The sequence below is a fragment of the Neodiprion virginianus genome, chromosome 2 (assembly GCF_021901495.1).
Source record: "Neodiprion virginianus isolate iyNeoVirg1 chromosome 2, iyNeoVirg1.1, whole genome shotgun sequence".
Taxonomy (NCBI): domain Eukaryota; kingdom Metazoa; phylum Arthropoda; class Insecta; order Hymenoptera; family Diprionidae; genus Neodiprion; species Neodiprion virginianus.
In genome coordinates this window covers 896,642-917,943 of record NC_060878.1, presented here as the reverse complement: position 1 = coordinate 917,943, position 21,302 = coordinate 896,642, and the positions used below count along the sequence as shown (strand labels likewise).

General features: G+C 38.4%; 2 protein-coding genes across 2 annotated transcripts in view; both read left to right on the top strand.

Annotated features, from left to right (window-relative positions):
- Positions 1-2,246: 2,246 nt before the first annotated feature.
- Positions 2,247-9,832, top strand: LOC124299124 (transcriptional repressor scratch 1). Its single transcript, XM_046752086.1, has 2 exons — positions 2,247-2,562; positions 8,733-9,832. The coding sequence occupies exons 1-2, from the start codon at positions 2,247-2,249 to the stop codon at positions 9,830-9,832; spliced, it is 1,416 nt and encodes a 471-aa protein (XP_046608042.1).
- LOC124298054 (solute carrier family 26 member 10-like) overlaps positions 2,451-21,302 on the top strand; it is a 33,289-nt gene continuing 14,437 nt past the window's right edge. Inside the window, exon 1 of the mRNA XM_046749611.1 lies at positions 2,451-2,562. The gene's annotated coding sequence lies outside the window, so the exon portion shown is untranslated. The remainder of the gene's footprint in view (positions 2,563-21,302) is intronic.

Genomic DNA, 21,302 nt, shown 5'->3' with positions numbered 1-21,302 from the left:
TTTCCGGTTTCGTTGTTTTCCTCGACGCTTCATTTGTCCCGTCACATAACGGGCGCAGCGAGAACCTTCATTTTCTACGGACAATCGTTACGTGTGTACGTACTCCATACGTACATAATTCCACATTCGTACGAATCGACGTACGTACGTATACCTATGTATTCGACTAGTTGCGTCCGACCCGAGCCGGAAAGCCCTTCAATATCTCGCGCCGCGAACCCGTACAATTTTAAGTAAGGAAAATACAAGTGCCTCAAATTACGGGTATGCGTTACGCCGGTCATTAAGAATCCTGGAAGTTTCGCTGAACAATATAAGCCCTCTAAATCTCCGAGGTGGGGCACTGCTGCATTACTGACAACGTACCGGGATCTGCCGTTGCTGGCAGGCAGCTTACAGGAGAGGAAAATTTCCGCAACAGGTCTGACGCAAGGCAAGGCATTAATACTGCACATCTATATACTATGCATGTACAGTTGCAAACGCAACAAACTTTCGGCAGTTAACCGTGAACCAAACGGCGTTCGATGTCTCTCCCAACGCATCGTGCGTTATAAATATATACCGCATTACCCACGCTATCGGCAATATCATCTTTAATCCATATATATATATATATATATATATATATATATTCTCGCCACGCGCTTCTACCGTCGCAAATACCATTCTTCCGCGTTTCCTCGCGTTACAGGTATAGGGTGTGTACGTGTATAGGTTAAGATTACGGTCGCTGCTTCAAGTTCAAGGTTAAAAAATTTTCGTTACATTTTTCCATTCGCGGTTAAGTACGGTGCAGCCCCCTGCTTAAACTGAATCGGCTATAGGATCCCTGCTGGATATGATTTTTACGATGATCGACGAATTTTTATGGGTACTTGGGACATTTCGTACAATTTTGTAGAAAAAAGTTATTTTCGTACAAAATTCTAAACATCCATAGCGTCTCGTGAGAACTTGTAAATTTTCATGAAAATTTGTCTTTTTTAACTATTCCTTTTTTGTTTTAACAATTCATTACGAAAAACTGTGCACATTTGCAATTTTATACGAAATCTTCCAACCTTTGTAAAAAAATTCGTAGCAGTAGAAATCTTCACCATGTATAGAAATGACGTTTTTTTTTTTTTAACAACCTTAGAAGAACACATTCAGGACATTTATTTGTACTGAATTCTCGCCGATATAAGCGAATTGGTCCACACCCCGTTCGTATACAATTTTTAGATCGCGTATACCGTACATACATACATACATATACCTCACTGGTGAGGAGGAACGAAAACTACATGCATACACACACACACACACACACACACACACACACATATATATATATATATATATATATGCATACCATATATATAATATAAATGTGCGATAAGGATTTGGAAAGCATATAGAGAGAAGCGTGCGACATAAGAGCCGAAGCGGAAGCTGGGTATAAGCAATGGAACGGGGCCGGGGCGGGGGCGAGGGTGGGGGGGGGGGGGGAGGAGGTAATCAGAACGCGTAATATATAGGGTCAACAGTCAGGAAGGCAGTGAGGCAAGGCAGACAGCCAGGCTACATCGAGGCAACAACTCTCCGCGCTTCTGCACACTCCCGACAACGTACACCCCCCTCCCCCCCGGCCCCCCTCGATATATAACCGGGTGTGCGAACGCGCGCGTGTGCCGTCAGAGGGTTCGGAGGTATGGAGGGGGGGGGGGGGGGGGGTTGCGTGGCACGTGGGGCGAAACCAGGTGTTGCCGCCGCCAGGCCGGGTCGATGACTACCCGGGGCGCAGGCGCGGTTCTCCGTTAAAGGAGAAGAGGGGGTGGGGGTGGCAGGGGGGGGGGGCGAACTCGCCCCCGTGGGCAGGCGAGTCGTACTGCAACAGTGGGGTGGCACCACACGGCCGTGTGCTGGTTGAGAGTGGCTCGTGATATAGGCGTCGCGGGGAAACGACGCGGAGTTTTTGATGCTCGGGTGTTAGTCGGCAGCCCTGCGCCCCGGGTGATCCTGACGGAGAATTATATAAAGGGAAGGAAACGTATCGCGTTTTACCGCCGCGCAGTGACTGGAATGCCTCTCCTGGTGGCGGTGCAGGTGCTGCTCCAGGATAGTCCTCGCTGAGCCGATGACGAGCTCCCGCGGCCCGCCACCGAAACCGGCCACGACACAAGGACTGAGGAAACTTACATACCGTGCAAAACGCAGGCGACGACGCCGGCGTACGTCGATTGCCCGATCCTGGCGAGAAGATGCCGCGGTGTCTCATGGCCAAGAAGTGGAAGGCCTACCCCTGGCCCGACCGGGAGGACGACTTTGAGACCGTCGACGACGAGCCGCAGCCTCCTCATCGTCACCGGGAGGACGACGGAGCCCAGCCGTCGGAGGTCAACCAGAAACGGATCAACCCCGTTAGATCCGAGGCCGAGGACGAGGAGATCGACGTCGTCGGCGATGCCGACGGCAGGACGCCACCCCAGACTTGCTGGGGTCCCCACAGCCCCACCGCTGGAGCAACGGCGCCGAGTCCGCCGCCGTTGAACGCTTCCGGGGCGCTTTACTACCACGGTGAGTAGTCAGTCGCACATCATCCCCATTTCGATTCCTCGCCAAGGCCACACCCTGTCCTTTATCTTCTACGATCGCCGCTCGTCGATATTATTCCTACAGTCTCTGTAAATAAATCCACTTTCTCCTCACCGATGATCCACGATCGTTTGATCGACGCCGTTTTTTTAATCGCGCTTCCTGTTGCGGAGCGAAACGTGCATGCGGCACCAGGTGTCGGGAAAACCCCCCTCGCCTCACCCCCACCCCTAATTCTCCACGAACACGGCGCATGTTTCGTTAAAGTAGTACGTAAGTTTGTACAACGCGCAACGTTTTAACCCAGTCCTTGGTCCTGCTACGACATAAAATCATCGGCGAACGACGAACGAGGATCTTCGAGACGTGCTAAGCAACAATAATACATACATCGGGATCGAGTGGCTGCTGCACGACACTCGGCCTGCAACCTGGTTACATGCAAGCTCCTCGTTCTCGGCAGGCTCGCGTTCGACTCTATTGATTTTTTCCCCCTCGTGTTGATGACATGCACGCCTAGACACATCTACCCCTTAGCTGCCTCGGTTCTTCGTCTTCTTCTTTTTTTATTACTTCTACCTCTCAATCGATACAGGAAGTACCGAAATCGATATGCAGACAATTAGCCGTCGTGTGTACAACGTAGCTTGACGGTCCACCCCTCCTAGTCGCTCTCACCGAACTCGTCCATCCCTCGGGCCCGAAGCCGCATTTATATCCGCAGTGTCGGGAGCGGGTAGCACCGTAAATTTAAAATAAATCTGAGGCCGCTGACGTACTCGAAGGTATATTAATTCCTCATCCCTCTGCATGGACTTATTCGTCGACAAATCCAATCCGCTTTGCCTTCGGCATACACGAGTTTTTAAACCGCGCGCCATTTTTAAAACAACTGTTCAGCAGCCATCTTCCAGCGATCAAACTGTCTCTATGTATACGTGTACGATATACCTATATAGGACGTGCGTACACTAAATGACGTTGTATGCAACAGATATTCTTAGAAACATGATTAGGTAATCTTTGGGATCAGTCGAAGTTAATAACGATGGTCAATAAGCTAAAAATAATCGAACACGACTCGATTGAAGCGATAAAAATCAATCGATTAATCGATTGTTTCGTATTTTTTTTACACGCTGCATAAAGTTTTTTAATAATTCACAGTTTCATTCCAATTATTTTTCAATATCAGGTGAAAATGTCCATTTACCTTTCACCTTCGCTTATTATATTTGATACTTTAATCGCATAAATTGATATTGTATTGCGTCGTTCACGGGAGTAAAAAACAAAAACCGTTTGTGATAAAAAATAATCGAATTTCAAAAAAATAATTGATTTAATGAAAAATCGATCGATTTTGATCATTCCTATGTTACAAACCATCCCCACGGGTAGTAAAATCGTGTCTATAGAAATTTTCTTGCCGTTATTTCGTTTCCGCTGATTGTGAGACACGTTAAATAGTACAAGGTTTGATGACTCGATGAAGCGAAGCAGCAACCCAGCAGTGAACGCGGCGGCCATGTTGATTTCGTGACTGCAGTACGGTTTTATCTTTAAATAATCATAGAACGTCGAAGGATGACGGTATCGAGCATGGTTAGTGAATTGTAAGATAAATTTCCTTCCCCCAAATCGCGTTGCCTCCTGCATCGTCACGATATCCACTCTGCACCGCAACCGACTTGTCTAGCAGCTGTCTTTCAATGCGAAACCGCGTGTTAGTTGGGTGCGTTCCGTATGAACCCAACACGTGTCACGCGTCCCCAGGCTTGATGCCTCAATGTGTGTACGTATAGACGTATGTTTTTCAATTTTCATGCATGTACACGCAACGGTCGTTCGGACGCTGGGAAACAATGTATGGTGTGCCTTACAGAGACGCGTACACGCACGCATACCGTGCAACTGAACGACAGCTGTCGCGCGTTAGAGTTATAAAGCTGCGCTCGAATAATTGTTATGCAGTTTATACAAGAATGGTGAATCATGGGTTTTAAATATTCATAAATGTTGAATTCATTAGACTTCTTGAAGGGAAACGGGGAATAATCGCCCTGCTGCAGTCGCGTGCGTGTCTCGGGTGTGTCACCCACATCCTCCCTCCCTCCCTCCCATCAACCATCCACCCCCGAATCTTGTTTTCGGTTTTTGGGAAAGGGGAATATTGCGATATCCTTCGACTCGGACACGCCCGCGCCTTCAAGTCTTGAACCCCAACCCTATATGACGATATTCGCGAGCGGATTTCTAATTGTTGTAACCGTTATATCGTGCGTTGATTGAGGCGGGGTTAAAGTTCCGAATCTGAAAAGTTTCGGAAGCGGCCAAGTCCGAATTATTTGGCGGCGAAACTTCATGTACGGAAATCAAACTGTTACGAAACAACAAAGTTTCGAATGGTTCAAAAGCCGACGGCTTAAAGTTTCGAAATGCAAGATTTCCAAAATTAAAATTACGAACAGTAAGTTCCGATAGAGAAAAATTTTGAAAATTGAAATATACTCTCACAGCGTAGTTTACTCACCGAGTGGGTTTAAAAACTCAAATAAACCGAAGATAAGAACGACCAGGATTCTGAACATGAGAATATCGAAAATCCAAAACAAAGAAAGATCAATGTTTTGAAATTTCACTAAGCCGGAAATTCACGGAACTGAAAATCTTGGATCAAGCAGAATTTCGATGTTACGGATTGTTAAACTTTCTCATTTTTGCACTTTCCGAACTTCGACCTCTCGGAACTTGGAGCGTTCGATTTCGGACTATTCGAAATTTTCTTATTTCGTCAGATTTCTTTACTATAAGTTTCGCTACCCAAAAATTCGGAATTTAACGCTTTGGAACTTTTCAAATTCGGAATTCAACCCCGCATTCCATTAACCATTTGAAAACGATTTGAAGTAAGAAAAAGAATCGAGCTTTTGCTTGTAATTTTATAGTAATTTTTACTGGGGCATGAATAACAAAATTGTCGTAGTATAAGAATATGTTATAAATTCAATACATATACTCAATGTGCGATGATCTTGTAATCAGATTAACAAAAAGTATCGATCTGTTACTCAGCAATTTCGTCAAAACTAAACTGAGATTGCCAATAATTGTTATCAGCTGTAGAATTTGGTTGGATATAAAACAAAGATTTTGTCTTCGTAACGCTCCTTTTTCGTCTTGAAAACCTTACGCACAGATTGTAGCTTGAATATTTTTGTACCTCTTGTATATCGATCGGTGGCAAATAGCTATAAGCTGTAATTGGTTCACCGTTTGAATTCTTTAGCCAATAAACACCTGTAGCTATAGCTATATACGTTTACCGCTGGTACGCACACCTGTCTGTACAACCAGCAGTGTGTAAGGGAGGGTTTAATAGCAGTCAGCGAGGGGAGCAATTCTTTCAACCGTTAGAATTCCCTCATTTCAGATGTACTAATTCACCCCCGACTGCGTAACGCGAGCTTTCGGCGTAGCTTCGTGACATTAGAAAATATCCCCAAAGGTCAGAAGGTCCAAATGTCCTTGTTGGCTGAACTCGGCAAAGTGCGTGGTCCGGTTTTTTTCAATGCAGATGAAACAGATTGAAGCAAATAATATATATGTGTACTTGTCGAAAATACGAATTTCTCCTACTATTCGGATGCTCTACCTTAACAGCAGTTTGCCCTGCCTTACCATAGTTCAAAACCCTGTTGGAAAATATCCCTCGATCTTGCTCGATGAGGGTTGAAACTACGGTAAGGAAGGGCAAATTGCCGGTAAGGTAGATCTCCGAAATGATCTGAGGATCGATTGAGTTAGTCAATCAGAATAGGGATATGGGAAAAAGGGTTTGTATCTTGGCTAATTGTAAGCAAAGTGTCGGTAACCGAATCTGTATCCAAAAGGTACAAATGAAGATGCCCCCTTTCTTATTTTTACCTCGAACGCAATTTCACTCCTGCAACTCGACGGCTGATTTGGAGCTCCGAAAGCACCAAAGCGACGCCCCCCTATAACGTCTATGTGGTGGAAACAGATGTAGGCAAATATGTGTGTACTTGTCAAAAATTCGAATTTCTCCTACTATTCAGATGAATGAAATTTTTCACCGAGATAAATTATGCACGGAAGCAATAGCAGGGAGAAGATTAACGACCATATCGTGGAAATGAACGAACCGAAATTTTCGTTTAATCTAAAAACAAAATCTTTTCCTTTCCCCCTTGCGAGAGATTTAATCGCGAATTGATTTCACCGGGGGATAATAATTCTTCAGGAGAGAGGCGCGGAAAGAGGGGTTGGATAGCTACATGCTGTATGCCTGGGGTGATTTATAGAAGACTGAAGTGAAAAGCAGGGTAAGCGTTCGGGGAAGGGTGCCTGCAGTATCATTACTATCATATACTTTATACAGATACACCAACCGAAAGCTCGAGCATGATTAAATTCCGAAACGATTTCGCCGCTGCAGATCTTATCGAAATATAACAGACGTGGGAGATGAGAGTGCTGAAATTTCTCGAGCTAACGACGATGGTCGACCGAATTTTCCTCGATTTATTAACCGACCTCCACCCCACTTCCAATCCTAATGATAATTCATCCGTGGGTCGCGGTTATAATTTTCAATTCCGTCATATGTGTGAATATAGACGAGTATATAGGTATACCCATATAGACACACAACTACGTGCATGTATAAGTAATATAATTCGACGTTTTTCATTCTTTCTTTCTTTTGCGCTTCTATTTTTCTTCTAGAATTATTTCTTTCCCTCAATACCGCCACTTTCTCTCTCTCCCTCTCTCTCTCTCACTCTCTCACTCTTCCTGTCTTTTTATAGTTTTGTTTTCCCCCGCAAGTAACGGATTTAGACATCACGCGATATTCACGATATAGTGAAACCCAAACTGCCTGCGGCGAAATTAAACAATCAATCTAAATCGCGGTCATTGGCGGCGAGTTACGTAAATAGGGTTATAGATGCGGTCTACTCCAGGGTGAAAATTGATTCGCAATTCCCTTGTGACCAACTCGTCGACGGTTTGGCGATTGTTTTTCATGCGCGCCGTTAAATCATATCGCAACTTTGCGAACTGATGAGCTCGCCCAGGCTACACTCTAATGTCGTTTAATTCTCAACTCCTTTCGTGACCGTAATAATTCATACGCGCTCGGTGAGTTTTGCAAAATATCTTCTCTCGTCATTCTTCTTCCTCCTTAGAATACCGCGCAAGGACACTGATGTTTCAGATCGATTAGTCTACTTCGCGACAATAGAATGGCGCAGTTATTTCGTGTATAGGTAGGTACGTACTATCTATCATACCTACACACAGGTATAATGTGAGGTACACACAGAGCGGGGATTCAACCTGTAGAATCGTGTAAGCTGACGATAGCGATTCGTCTCGAGGTGCAGTTTATTGATTATCCGAGGGCAGAACTCTGCAGGAAGTCGGTGGCTTTCGTCCAACAGGCCGCGACGTCGACGACTCAAGATGATTTTTCCCGCCAAGCCTCTTAGTATCCGTCATTTTGGTGCCAGTCGTCATCAGTTTTTTAAAAATTTCGCTACATTCTCATTTTTAAACTATTAGAAGGTAGGTATGATCGTAAGAAGCTGTGCACGGTCTTCCGCGACTAACGAATATAGGAACAAAGCAAGGACAGTTCCGAGTACAGATTAGGTTACCGACACTTTACCTACAATTAACCAAGACACGAACCCTTTTACCCATATCTTTACTCTGATTGACTGACTTTATCGACCAATGGATCATATTGTTACTTTATCGATTAAGTCAATTAATCGGAGTAGGAATACGGGGAAAAGGATTTGTGTCTTGGCTAATTGTAAGCGAAGTACCGGTAACCGAATACATTCAGTTACCGACACAAATCCGTTTCCCCATAACACAGATTTGGTTACCGATATTTCGCTTGCGTTTAGCCGAGACACAGATCCTTTTCCCCGTATCGCTACTCTGGATATAGGTTCAGAAGATACAGATCGAGATACGCCCTTTCTCGTTTTTACCTCAATCGCGATTCCGCTCCCGTAACTCGACGGCTGATTTTGAGCTCCGAAAGCACCGAAGCGATACCTCCCTATGACGAGGGTACCCAATGAGACCCCTTCACACACCTTCTCCTTCCACAGGTTACACCCCGGAGACATGGATCGGGCACGAGGAGCCTCCGAAGTACGCGACGCTGCGTTCGGCCGCAGAACTTCAGGGGATCGAGCCATCGTCGCCTCGAGCGGAGAGTCCAGATGCCGTGGTACCAAGTTCCGGAGGAGGTGGTGGATTTCCGGCGGTCGTTCCGCCGCGTAAGAGCCTGGCGATGTGCTTCACGAGCACCGGAGTCGCACTCTCGCTGCCGCCTAAGAAGAAGGACATCTACAGACCGTACAGCCTGCAGTCGGCGTTGCAGCAGCAGCAGCCTGCGGAGATTCGAACGCCGGCGGAAGAGGACCTTTCCGCCGCCCAGGCGATCCTCGACCTGAGCGCCTCGCCCGCCGCACCCAGCCACTCCGTCTTCGTCCATACCTTGACGCAGCCGGACGTCGCCGCCGTCGCGGCGCCCCCGACGCTTCCAGTCCTCGCTTCGCCGTCTCCGGGGGACGCGGCAGGAGTAGGGGGGGCGCGTCAGGAGCCACAGTCGCCGGCGATCGCGGAGAACAAGACGGTCGCCTACACCTACGAGGCCTTCTTCGTGTCGGACGGGAGGTCGAAGAAGCGGACGGTGCAGAACGCGGCGGTGCCGGAAAAGGAGGCGACGCAACCGGACCGCCCGAAGTACACGTGCACGGAGTGCGGCAAGCAGTACGCGACCTCCTCGAACCTCTCGAGGCACAAGCAGACCCACCGCAGCCTCGACTCTCAGTCGGCAAAGAAGTGCATCCACTGCGGGAAGGCCTACGTCAGCATGCCGGCACTCGCGATGCACGTCCTCACCCACAAGCTCGCCCACAGCTGCGGCGTGTGCGGGAAAATGTTCTCCAGGCCCTGGCTGCTCCAGGGACACCTGCGCAGTCACACGGGCGAGAAACCCTACGGATGCGCTCACTGCGGCAAGGCCTTCGCCGACAGGTCGAACCTCAGGGCCCACATGCAGACCCACTCCTCGGACAAGAACTACGAGTGCTCGAGGTGCCGCAAGACCTTCGCCCTCAAGTCGTACCTCAACAAGCACCTCGAGTCCGCCTGTCTCAGAGACGAGGACGCCGCTCCTCCGGCATCCGGAAACAGGTTGTAGCGGCGTAGACGCCAAATTTATATTCTCAACTTTGTTGTAATTATTCTTCGTTTTTGTTTTTCTCCTCTCTTCAAAGAGCGTATCAGGTATCGTTATCAACGTTATCGCATAATGATCGTTGGCTATTTTTGAACCACGTTTAATTGGAGATTTGACGATTCACCTCGACGCTTATGCCGCAGGTGTTACAGAAGAGTCGCAGACTCGTCTGAAATGAAAATCGACCGCACCTTGCGAATTAGCTATTTAATTATTTATAATTTCGTGTAACATTTTCTTTCCCGCTATGCGCGTAACAATTAGCCGGTGAGATATCACCCCGCCGGTGGGAAACAACGAACGGATGGGATATAATTGAAAATAATGAACGTGTAACGGAAGTAGAAATCGCGATGAAGAATTAGAAAGAAATTAATTAAAACGTTAAACAGTAGAATGTAAGTAGAAAAGTGCCAGTAGATAAATATTATATTATATTATATATATACATATATATCCAGGTATATATAATATATATAAATAGTATATTATATATTATAATAACATTAATTATGAAACGTCCAGTAAGTTTTAAGCGAGATCGTTAGGAAATGAAATAAATAAACTGCAAAATGGTAGATGAATGAAAATAAAAAAGCAAAAAAAATTTCGAAAAAGAAAACGAAAAGAACAAAAACAAAAACAAAAAAATAAAAAAAAAACAAAAAACAAAAAATACCGGAACAGTGACGTCCACACGCTGCATCTAGTCTCACTCTAGTCGATTATATATATACACGTATATGTATAGTATTACGTGCGTACAATTCATCGTACGATGGAGAAAACAAGTTGAGGAAAAAAAAGTAAATAAATATAAAGAAAAAACCAGTTCGCGTCTAAATTACCTAGGTCACGTTGGTTGATAATTATTATACATGCGTACATGTTTATTATTATTATTATTAATTATAATGAGAACAATTAGCTGCGCCTAAATCTAAATTACATTACATACATCGTGCATCGTATATACGACATTGTATGATATAGATGTATATGTATGTGCAAAATATTATACATAGAGTGTGCGTGTATACGTATACATGTATATCCTTAGATGCGAGAATTTCAGTATGTATTATCCGCGTATGTATATTTAATATTAACGATCCATATGTATGCAATACACGTATTGCTGTGTATACACATATTTTCTAGAAGCAATATAAAGAAGTGAATAATACTGATAATTTAATGACGATAAAGATATAATTAAATAATCGATTACTTGAAAGGAAGGAAGGGAGAATGAGAAAAAAATAAATTAAATTAAAATATTAAAATATACATAAAAAAAAAAAGAGTAATAAGGAAATGACGACGAATATATACAGTCAGAGTCAAAGCAATGTTTCGACACAACGAATTATAATTTAACGCGTAGACCGCAGATATGAAAAAATCGCATATTGAGTTTTTCTACGGAAAAGTAAGAAAAGAGGAGCATAATATATCCACACGTTTACACGGACACGTTTTCACGTAAATAATGCGTTGTTGAATGGAAAAAATAAAACGAAATAAATAAAGATTATAAATAAAAGCGAGAAACATCGAAAAATTAACAATTTCGCGTTGTGCAACGAATCGACACTATTATTATATTGTATTTGTAACAGTAAGTTGGGGAAACCTTTGGAAAATTTGACACTTTCTCCCGAACATCTTATGATTTGATATCATGACAAAAAAAAAAAAAAAACAGAGAACACGAAGAAATATAACCCAATTTGTTGACATTATCGAAAGACACGATTTTTCTGATACTTGAAAATCATCATTCTCACTCGATTTTTATCGAATTCGTTCCACAATTCTTTTTGTTACTGGTTTCCTGAGGTCCCGAACACTTCGAGCCTTTAAATTTTCCAACGCTTACCGATAAATAACAAAAATCATGCAAGCAGTGAAATACGAAAGGAAAACGTGAACGAAAAATCCATGTCAATAATCTTTTGCGTTACATGAGATTATCATAAGTTACGCGTTAGGTAAACATGCAAACTTAATTAAGATATAAATCATCCAACGCGAATGTTAGCTGTGTAAATTAATATAGACGATGATAATATGATATTGCCGAATGATTAATATATCATCTTAAAGTCTTAATAATAATAACAACAACAACAACAACAACAACAACAACAACAACAACAACAACAACAACAATAATAATAATAACAATAATAACAATATTAATCATAATATTAATAATAATAATAATAATAATAATAATAATAATCCTACTAGAGCAATATATATTAAGCAATATTTTTCCCTGAATTTCGCTCGCGCATAATTATATAAATTATACATAGATATATATACACTTAGATAAAACTATTTAAATATCAAATATAGAAGAAAAAATAACGATAACACACGCGTATTTGATATTATAATATATCCGTATATATTGCGATGAAGTTTCACCGTTAATACAGACATGCGAAAAGTTGTACAATATTCCACGTTATATCTAGACATTTGATGATTCCTCGTTAACATCCAGTATTTCTTATCATTATCATCAAGGCCATCAACGACATCGATGTCATCATTGTCATCGTTGCCATTATTGTAGTTTTAATTTTTATTTTCACTGTAATTGTCAATGTCATTGTTATTATTATTTGTAATTATTGATGTTATTATCATCATTATTATTACAGTTATCAATATTATTATTCTGAAAATACAACGACGACCCGATATACAACGATCCCGATCGCATCTGCCACATGCGAGTGAAATTAATAATAATTATATAGATATATACACAAATATATATTATACACACATACAAGTATAATTTATAGGTATAATATACAACGGTATAAATTATCAGTTGATGTATCGTTTTCGAATATGCATACGTAGCAATAATTAGCGATGAGCTTTACAATTACAATTACAATTACAATACCAATACCAAAGAGTGTCAACAAGAATTATTATTAGATTAGTTTGTCGTTTTATTGCGTTATAGAAAATTTCAGTTTTACCGCTATTGTTTCCTTTGTATTATTTTCGCTGCTTCGGTGTGGCAACTTTTACATTTCGCAATATATTTATCTACGAATACAACAGTATTGTTGTAAAATTGATTATTTGTTTCAACGGAGAAGAAATGTACGACAGAAAGTTATCACGCCCAACCAAAAAGAGAAAATTTTGTTTTCGTATTCCAAAGTGAGAAATGAAAGGAGTTAATTATGTTCTTCTTTCGTCTGTTGGAATGTTTTTCACATTACGTATAACCACTCAAGCTCAAAAATCTGTCATGTAATGTATCAGAGGCGAGAAAATTTCGTGAGAAAAATCCGAAAACAATACGACCAAAAAAGGAAGGAAAAAAAAAAACTAGTCAATCCAAAGAGAAATTCCTGGCCATTTTGCTTGTGATGTTTTTAGGGATATTTATAATAAACGATGATAATTACTTTTATTACAATTATTATTTTCATGTTCCATACTAAAACAATCGGTACAACGCCTACTTTATCAATTTACCACTTGATACGAAAATAAATATAAAAAATGTTTATCATTCCCCGTAATTATTACATAAAAGCCAAGAAAAATCTGGAATAATAATAAAAATAATATGAATAATTTCGGCGATGGTTGTACTATATTATTCGTGTTTACTGATGTAATAGAAATTCGTTTAATGAAATTGAAAATCGCGCAAATCAGCCCCTGCAGTATAATAAAAAAAAGTTCCTCGACCATGTTCGTCGATTTGTACACATAACAAATTGCCTTAGTGAAGAAAAATAAGAGAAAATGTAGAAAGAAGGAGTGACAAAAAAAAAAAAATAGGAAAAAAATAATAATAATACTTTAAACGAAGAATGTTTAACTTTAAAACAATAAAATAATAACGAACTGCAGTATTAAACACACATACATAGTAATTATATTATGTATAATATTTACGTATTATACATATTCTAATAGTCCTACATTATACATAAATATAATGGTAACATTATAAATTGTAAATAACTATAACGTTCGGTAATAACTGTTCGTCCCTCTTCTTTTCAGCTCCACTTACTTATCCCTACAATTGTGATACTGCAAAATATTATACCTGTAGGTGAACCTGTGTGTGTATCCTAATTATTGCTTGTATCTTCTAACTTTCAGACTTTTTCCCAGCGTAAGCTGATCGATTCACACTTACTTAATTTCCGCGGTACAATAATAATAAAAACAACAACGACAACGACATCAACGCTAACAACACGATCGAGAAGTAATATACAATAATGAGAAATGATTCAAACACAATTAAGAAGAACAACGAGATTAACGAATAATAATAGCAACAAATATGCTGGATCGATAAGTGTTAAATTTAATAATAATAATGATAATAATGAGGAAAAGAAAAGAAAAGAAAAGAACAGCAAAGAAATTGAAGTAATAATTGTTGTATCGGGAAAAGATCGTGATTAATTTCTCCGCGTCGTCGTGAGGACGGAGAAGCGTGAATGATGAAGAGAAATAAAAAAAAAAGAAAAAAAAAAAAGAAAAAAAAAAGTAGAAAAAAGTTGACTAAATAATTCGTTATAATAACGTTTCAAAAAACACGACGATACACGTAGATCGGTAATTGTATGCGTATAATACAAACACAAACACTAACCAACTAATTAGCTTAATCAACTATTATACCAACACTATAAAACTATAAACTCTAAACTACTATAAAAATTCTCGCGATTTAAATTTGCTTCCACCATTTAGATTATTATACCATAACTATATGCATTATATATATACATTTGTATATACGTTTATATTAGGTATGTATATACATGTATATGTATATATATATATATATATATGTATATATATATATATATATATACATAGGTAATTGAATGAAAATCGTATCTAAGATATTTTTAGGTAAACTATACTAGTTATTGTTTCCTCGAAATTTTGTTCGTCTAATTGACTCAACTTCCTCTTCGCATCTGCCGTTTCCAACTTATTCATAGCATCCTAAATATTCTCGAGCTGTACTCTCTCTCTCTCTCTCACTCTTTCTCTCTCTCTCTCTCTCTCTCACTCTCACACTCTCACTCGACTATTCTGCCTCTAATTGTTGTAAAATTTGGATAAATCAGGCTGTTACAGATCGCGTATTTTATGGTTACAGACACAACCATTTAATCGCGATCTACGATCATGTAATACGTATTAAAATTATTATTGCACATGATGTAATATGTGATAATATAGACAACAAACGTGAGAGAAGACAAGATGAAAAAATAAATACATGTATAATAATGAATGAGAATATATAAATTCGAAGAATTGAACGACGAGGAAAAAAACGTCGAAAGAAAGAAACAGAAAGGAAAAAAAAAATAAAATAAAATAATACAAAACAACAAAATCGCAACGTAAACATTCAAGTTAAATTAAACTAAATTAATTAATCCAAAAAAAAAAAAAAAAGAATTCCAGACTGATGCATTATTCCGAGGGAACAGTTTTGTTTAAAAAAATATAGATACCCGCTTGTTGAAACGTAGTATTATGTAATTAAATATACGTATAAACGTATTATTATTATTATTATTATTATTGTGTATCAATATATATATATATAATTATGTGTATATATATATATATTACACCCACTCACCCACTCACACACACACACACACACACACACGCACACATAATATGCGCTTGAATAAAAGCATGAACTTTAGATGACGATGTGTTCAAATATAATATTATATACATTAATTATTATATTGTAGCGATTGAATATTTATAACAGTTTGTTGAAACAATTATATTATCTAGCGTGTACGCGAGGTAAGGATCATAGTTGTAAATGCGTACGTATTGGAGTATGTATGGATATATACTTATATATATATATATGCATATATATGCATATAGTACATGGCTCACCGACGTTTTACGTTGAAACGGAATATAAATTATACATACATACATACATAATACAATATACCTGCGTTATTCCGAGACAACGAGATTAATTCCCTGTATGTTAAAATATGCACGTATACAATGTATGAGAAAAATATGACGTATTACACTTGTTTAAAATAATTAAGAACCTGCGCACCTGGTTCAATCACCGTGGCTCACTTGTATAATAAACCGGCTGTAGTTGGGCCGGCCGCATAAAATGACGATTAACATCGGTTGCTTAAATTTATTTAACACACCGACACAGGCTCGCAATCATATTAGGTCGTGTAATATATGTGACAGAAAAATGGTTACAACAAATCACTCCTAATTTCAATTACTTTTTATTTATCGGAGTGGTAAAAAATTTCTTCATTTTTTTCTCACTATACATATATGTAAATCATGTATCGTAAATTTTTTTACTCCCTTTCGAACATTCCACCTAGGTTGTTGTGTGAATTTTAGAAAGCTGTGAACATTGTTTTTTTTTTTTTGTTAAGAACATCTCATCCCCCCCTTCTCTCAAAATCGAAACCCATCGATCAATAACAAATTTCAAAACAAAGTTTAACTGGATTAGATTTTCACCTAATTTTTTTTCATATTTCTAAAATTATGGGTTAGTTGAAGAACGTTTACTTCGCCGATACGATCGACAAATCGTTTACTACTATTGTTCAATTGATAAAAAAATAACCGGGTGAATCGAGTGTATTGTATATATATATATAGTTTTTCATACATCCTGAAATAGATGAAAACTTGCTCGCAGACAGATTGCAATATTGTTGTTGTTGTTATTATTATTATTATTATTATTATTATTATTATTCAATTATAATTCAACGATACGATCGCATAACTTAGAAACACACTCACACACACGCAAATACCTATATATATATACATACATATATATGTATATACACACATTTATAGAAATTATTTATGTATACAAATATATAATAGTTATTATACGTAACTATATATATGAATCGCAATAGCGCAGCGACACCAGTAATAATATTATTAATATTAAGATAATAATAATAATAATAATAATAGTAGCAGTAGTAGTAGTAATAATAATAATAATAATAATAATAATAATAATAATAATAATGGTAATAGCAGTAGTAGCGGTAATAGTGCTAGCAGTAGCGACAACGATTATGAAATTATTATTGTTATTATTATTATTATGCGTAACGCATAAGTTTATGTAAGTAACTATAATGATAACTATTATAACTGGCAAGAAATGGGTCCCCCTGTGGGCCAATATTCGATAAATATCGGTGTACCGCATTTGAGGCCAAGAAGAAGCAAAAAAAAAAAGAAAACAAAAAAGAAATAGAAAAAAAAACAGTGGCACGAAAAAACAAAAGCAAAGAAACTTGAATAATTGTGTTTGAAATTCGCGTAAGTAAATTGTTATATACATATACATACATGTATGTTATAGATGTATCTTACCTAAATTATCCGTCCTGTGTATCGGACGGCGAGATATTAACAACAAGTGTAATTTAAACATGATCGCGAGATATTGATATATATATACATGTATATAATAACACGCATAGTATATTATCGTATATGGTGAGGGAACGCTGAGTGAAATTACAAGGGAATAACCGGAGAGAATTTGCGGGAATAACAAGGCGATATAAATTAAGCGACGAAGATCGATGTTAATAACAAAAAGGAGAAATACAAAAGGGAGGGAAGAGAAAGGAGGAAAAAAAATTGCGATTAATGAAGAAAAGGAAACAGGCGTGATTCCAGATCTTGTGCCGCTTATATATCAGTCTAATTGGTGTTAATTCGCAGATCAAATGAAAGAAGGAGATGGCAAATAATTGAAATTAAGGATGTATTGGCTGTACATTCTCAATAGAGAGTCAGTCTCGTCGACGATATTGAATACTTTATTATAAAATGGAAATCGGAGAACAATCAGCCACGATAATGACGATAAGAAAATTTAATTTGAATGACGATAATACACCAAAGTTATCGTTGAATTCTTTAAACAAAACATTGGTTAAAACATTTTTAGTCCTTTTGATATTTTTTTTTTTTTTTTTTTTGGTATGCGAAATGAATTTGTCAATTTTTCTGAATACGCATGAATGTTTAAAGAATGTTTTCATTGTTTCGAATTTTTCAAATTCTGTGGTTAGGAAACTATTCCTTCAATGCGTCGGAAACGTTTTAATTGTAATGTACAACGTTTTTATGAAAAAAATTAAAAATTTTCAAAATGAGAAATTACAAGATAATGCAAAAATTCGTTAAAAATTCAGGTGTATTCAGAAAAATCAACGTATTTATTTCACACGACAAAAAAAAAATAAAAAACACAACATTTATTGAAAATTTGTTAAACATTGTTTTGTTTAAAGAATGTATTGATAACTTTCGGGCCTTAGTATTAATAAAATTTAATTTTCTTGTCGTCTTTATTGCGGTAAATTTTTTTCCGATTTTCATCCCGCCACAAAGTATTCAATAATATCGATGAGACTCACTTTTGGTTGAGAATTTATAGCCAATACATCCTTAAGTTGCAACAAGTGAGGAGAAGTTTGATAAAACGCCGAAATTTAACGAGGGAGACGAAATTAACTTCAATGTCAATTTGTTCGCCTGATTTCTGTAGATCAGTTTTCTTCTTCTTACGTTTCCAGAATTTATTTTCACATTAATAAATTAATAAAATAGCTGATGAAAGTAAACGTCAAGCCATCATTGCAACGCTTCACGCACTACTCGTATAATTATACAGCCATCGTTTACATGCTGCACCTATTTAAGTGTATATATATATATATTATACAAAACGGTAAGAATTTTCACCAAAGAAATGCAGAAGAAAGTTTCACGCGCACGCGTTATTCCAACGGGCTTACTTTTTCAATGCAATGATATCACGATGCATTGAGTGTTGGATTGTATTTGTCATTTATAACTTGTCAGTTCGGATCACGGTGTTTGATAATAATATTACTACCGCCTGATAGTCGGCAGAAACGAATTTTTGATAACGCGTAAAAATGTGTACAAGTATAATTTTATCTTTTGTGAAGAAAAAAGTGTGCAGAGCTGTTATATTTGAGAAATTATACATTTTTTAACGTAGGTTATACGTATAGATATACACAATTCAAAGATACAATAGAAAGCAAAGATTTTCAAGCATTACTCTCATCTGTTTCTTGTCGATTTTTTCCTATTTATTTACTGGTTGATCGGCCGTTTGATTTGTATTTGCAAAAAGTGCCTAAATTTCGGTGATCTTTAATAAAGCGCGTCAATAATATAATAACATTGTTGTACGCACAACATACGTGCGTGATATAAATAAATATTCTCGTGTCAATTAACGATTTAATAGACCCACGCGTATGCATTATGATCAATCAAAGATGTATTTATAAATGTAAAGAAAAGAAAAAACAAAAAAAAAAAAAAAAACACGTAATATCTGTCTGAGAATTATATCCCCGCGTTTATCTGTGAGGGAGTTATTATTATGTACAATAACCACCACGTCACCCTCGATTATAAAACGAGAGAGGAAGAAGAAACAAGAATCTTGACGAAGATATGGAAAAATGGAATAATTAGAGGATTTCCAGTTGGAGTGAAAAGAGAAACCGTAACGGCGTGGAAAAGAAAATTGTCTCGCAGCGCTTAACCCTTTCAGTTACCGTGGGATATGCTCAACGTCCTATCTCAAAAATTTTTATATCCTAGGCTTATCACAGTTCATTATTAATTCTGACTTCAGATTTGTGATCAGCAACGCCGAAAACCACCGAGTAACAAGTTTCGCCTAAAATCATCGAATTTTGATAGGTTTTTCGACTTTACACCCGCCATATTGGATCCGCCATCTTGGATTTAGAAATTATCAAATTCTAACTTCCGATTCGTCATCGGCGAGCCCAAAAAACCCTCGAATAACCAAATTCAAGCCAAAACATTGAGTTGAAAAATATGTGGCTGAAAGGGTTAAGACATCGGTATTAAATGCAAGAAGTGCTATTTAGGATTGTACTGCAATTATTATATCTATAGGCCGAACGTATTATGTTGTGTAACAAGGAGGCAAACTTGGTCTTTTCGGGCCGAGCGTAAGTTTGGTTGCAATACGAGTCTCAGGTGAACCGAAGACGAATATTGAAAATACGCGAGGCGAAAAGACCGTCGCCTCCTTGTTGCAAACGATTATTCATATAACAAGAGTATGTCGCGCGGGTTTTCGCGAAGCACGAAATTGAGGTTAGGGTCGCAGAATGTCAGATTTGTTCGCGACGGCGCATGCGCGGAGTACAGAAAAGACCACTCTCTACTCCTAGGACGTAAAAGTGGTCTTTCCAGTACTCCGCGCACGCGCATTCGCAGACTGACTCGACCGTTATAGAAACGGTTAAATTGTGTTCGGAAAACACGCGTGGAAAAACGCGTGAAAGATGCTCGCTTTACGTAAACGCGTTTACCGGCAGGACGTTGACGATGTGATAAGCGAACGAAATACCTAACGAATATTATAGGCTACAGGATGTGCATCACCTTTTGCTTATTAGGATAATATCGAGCGACTCGCGACCCACTGGTTGATTATAATTTATTATTGAACGCATTTATTATTAGCGAATATTGAAAATTCTTTCGGCTATGACTGAATTAGCGACGTTAGGTATTATCGAAGATTACATAATATACGTATAGAGTATGATATAGTGATACCCCACGACTGATATTTACAGGATATTGTTCCGAATGGACGTCCCACGGAAGCCGGGGTATTCAGAAGCAATAACGACGTAGGCGAGGATGAGCGTCTGCTGGGAAATCCGGCGACGCTCGTCTCTCGAGAAAAGAATTAATCAACTAATTAACTAATTAATACCCGTAATTTTTAAACGAAAATACACAAATTAAAAAAAAAAAATAACTTAATAATGATAACATATATATATATACATATATACACATATACATGTATACATATAAATATGTATTCATATATAATTGATAAATAAAATAAATAATTAGGATAAAGTTGTAAGGTTTCAACAAGAAAACGGCAGAACTGTTATTAAATATTATAAAGCTGAAACCTTCGGCGAGCAGAAAAAAAGTTGATTAGAAAGTAGATTAAATTTATTGATAGTATGCAAGTTATTATTATTATAAACATTATATCGACTGCTATGTCCGCAGCAATTATGTAATGTAGTATAGATCATTTGCTATGAAAGTTTTGGGCTTTTTTTTTTCTACAATGATAAACGATTTGCGTTATCGGTACACGTGCACGTACAACCCACAACACACACACACACACACACACACATACATATAAAAACGCATAATATACACGTATATACATTAGGGTGTGTTAAAAAAAAGAAATTTTTTTTTTTGTCTTTCCACA

Coding starts and splice junctions, on each gene's coding strand:
- LOC124299124 (XM_046752086.1), top strand. CDS start 2,247: ATGCCGCGGTGTCTCATGGCCAAGAAGTGGAAGGCCTACCCCTGGCCC. Junction 2,563..8,732: donor CGGGGCGCTTTACTACCACG/GTGAGTAGTCAG, acceptor CTCCTTCCACAG/GTTACACCCCGGAGACATGG.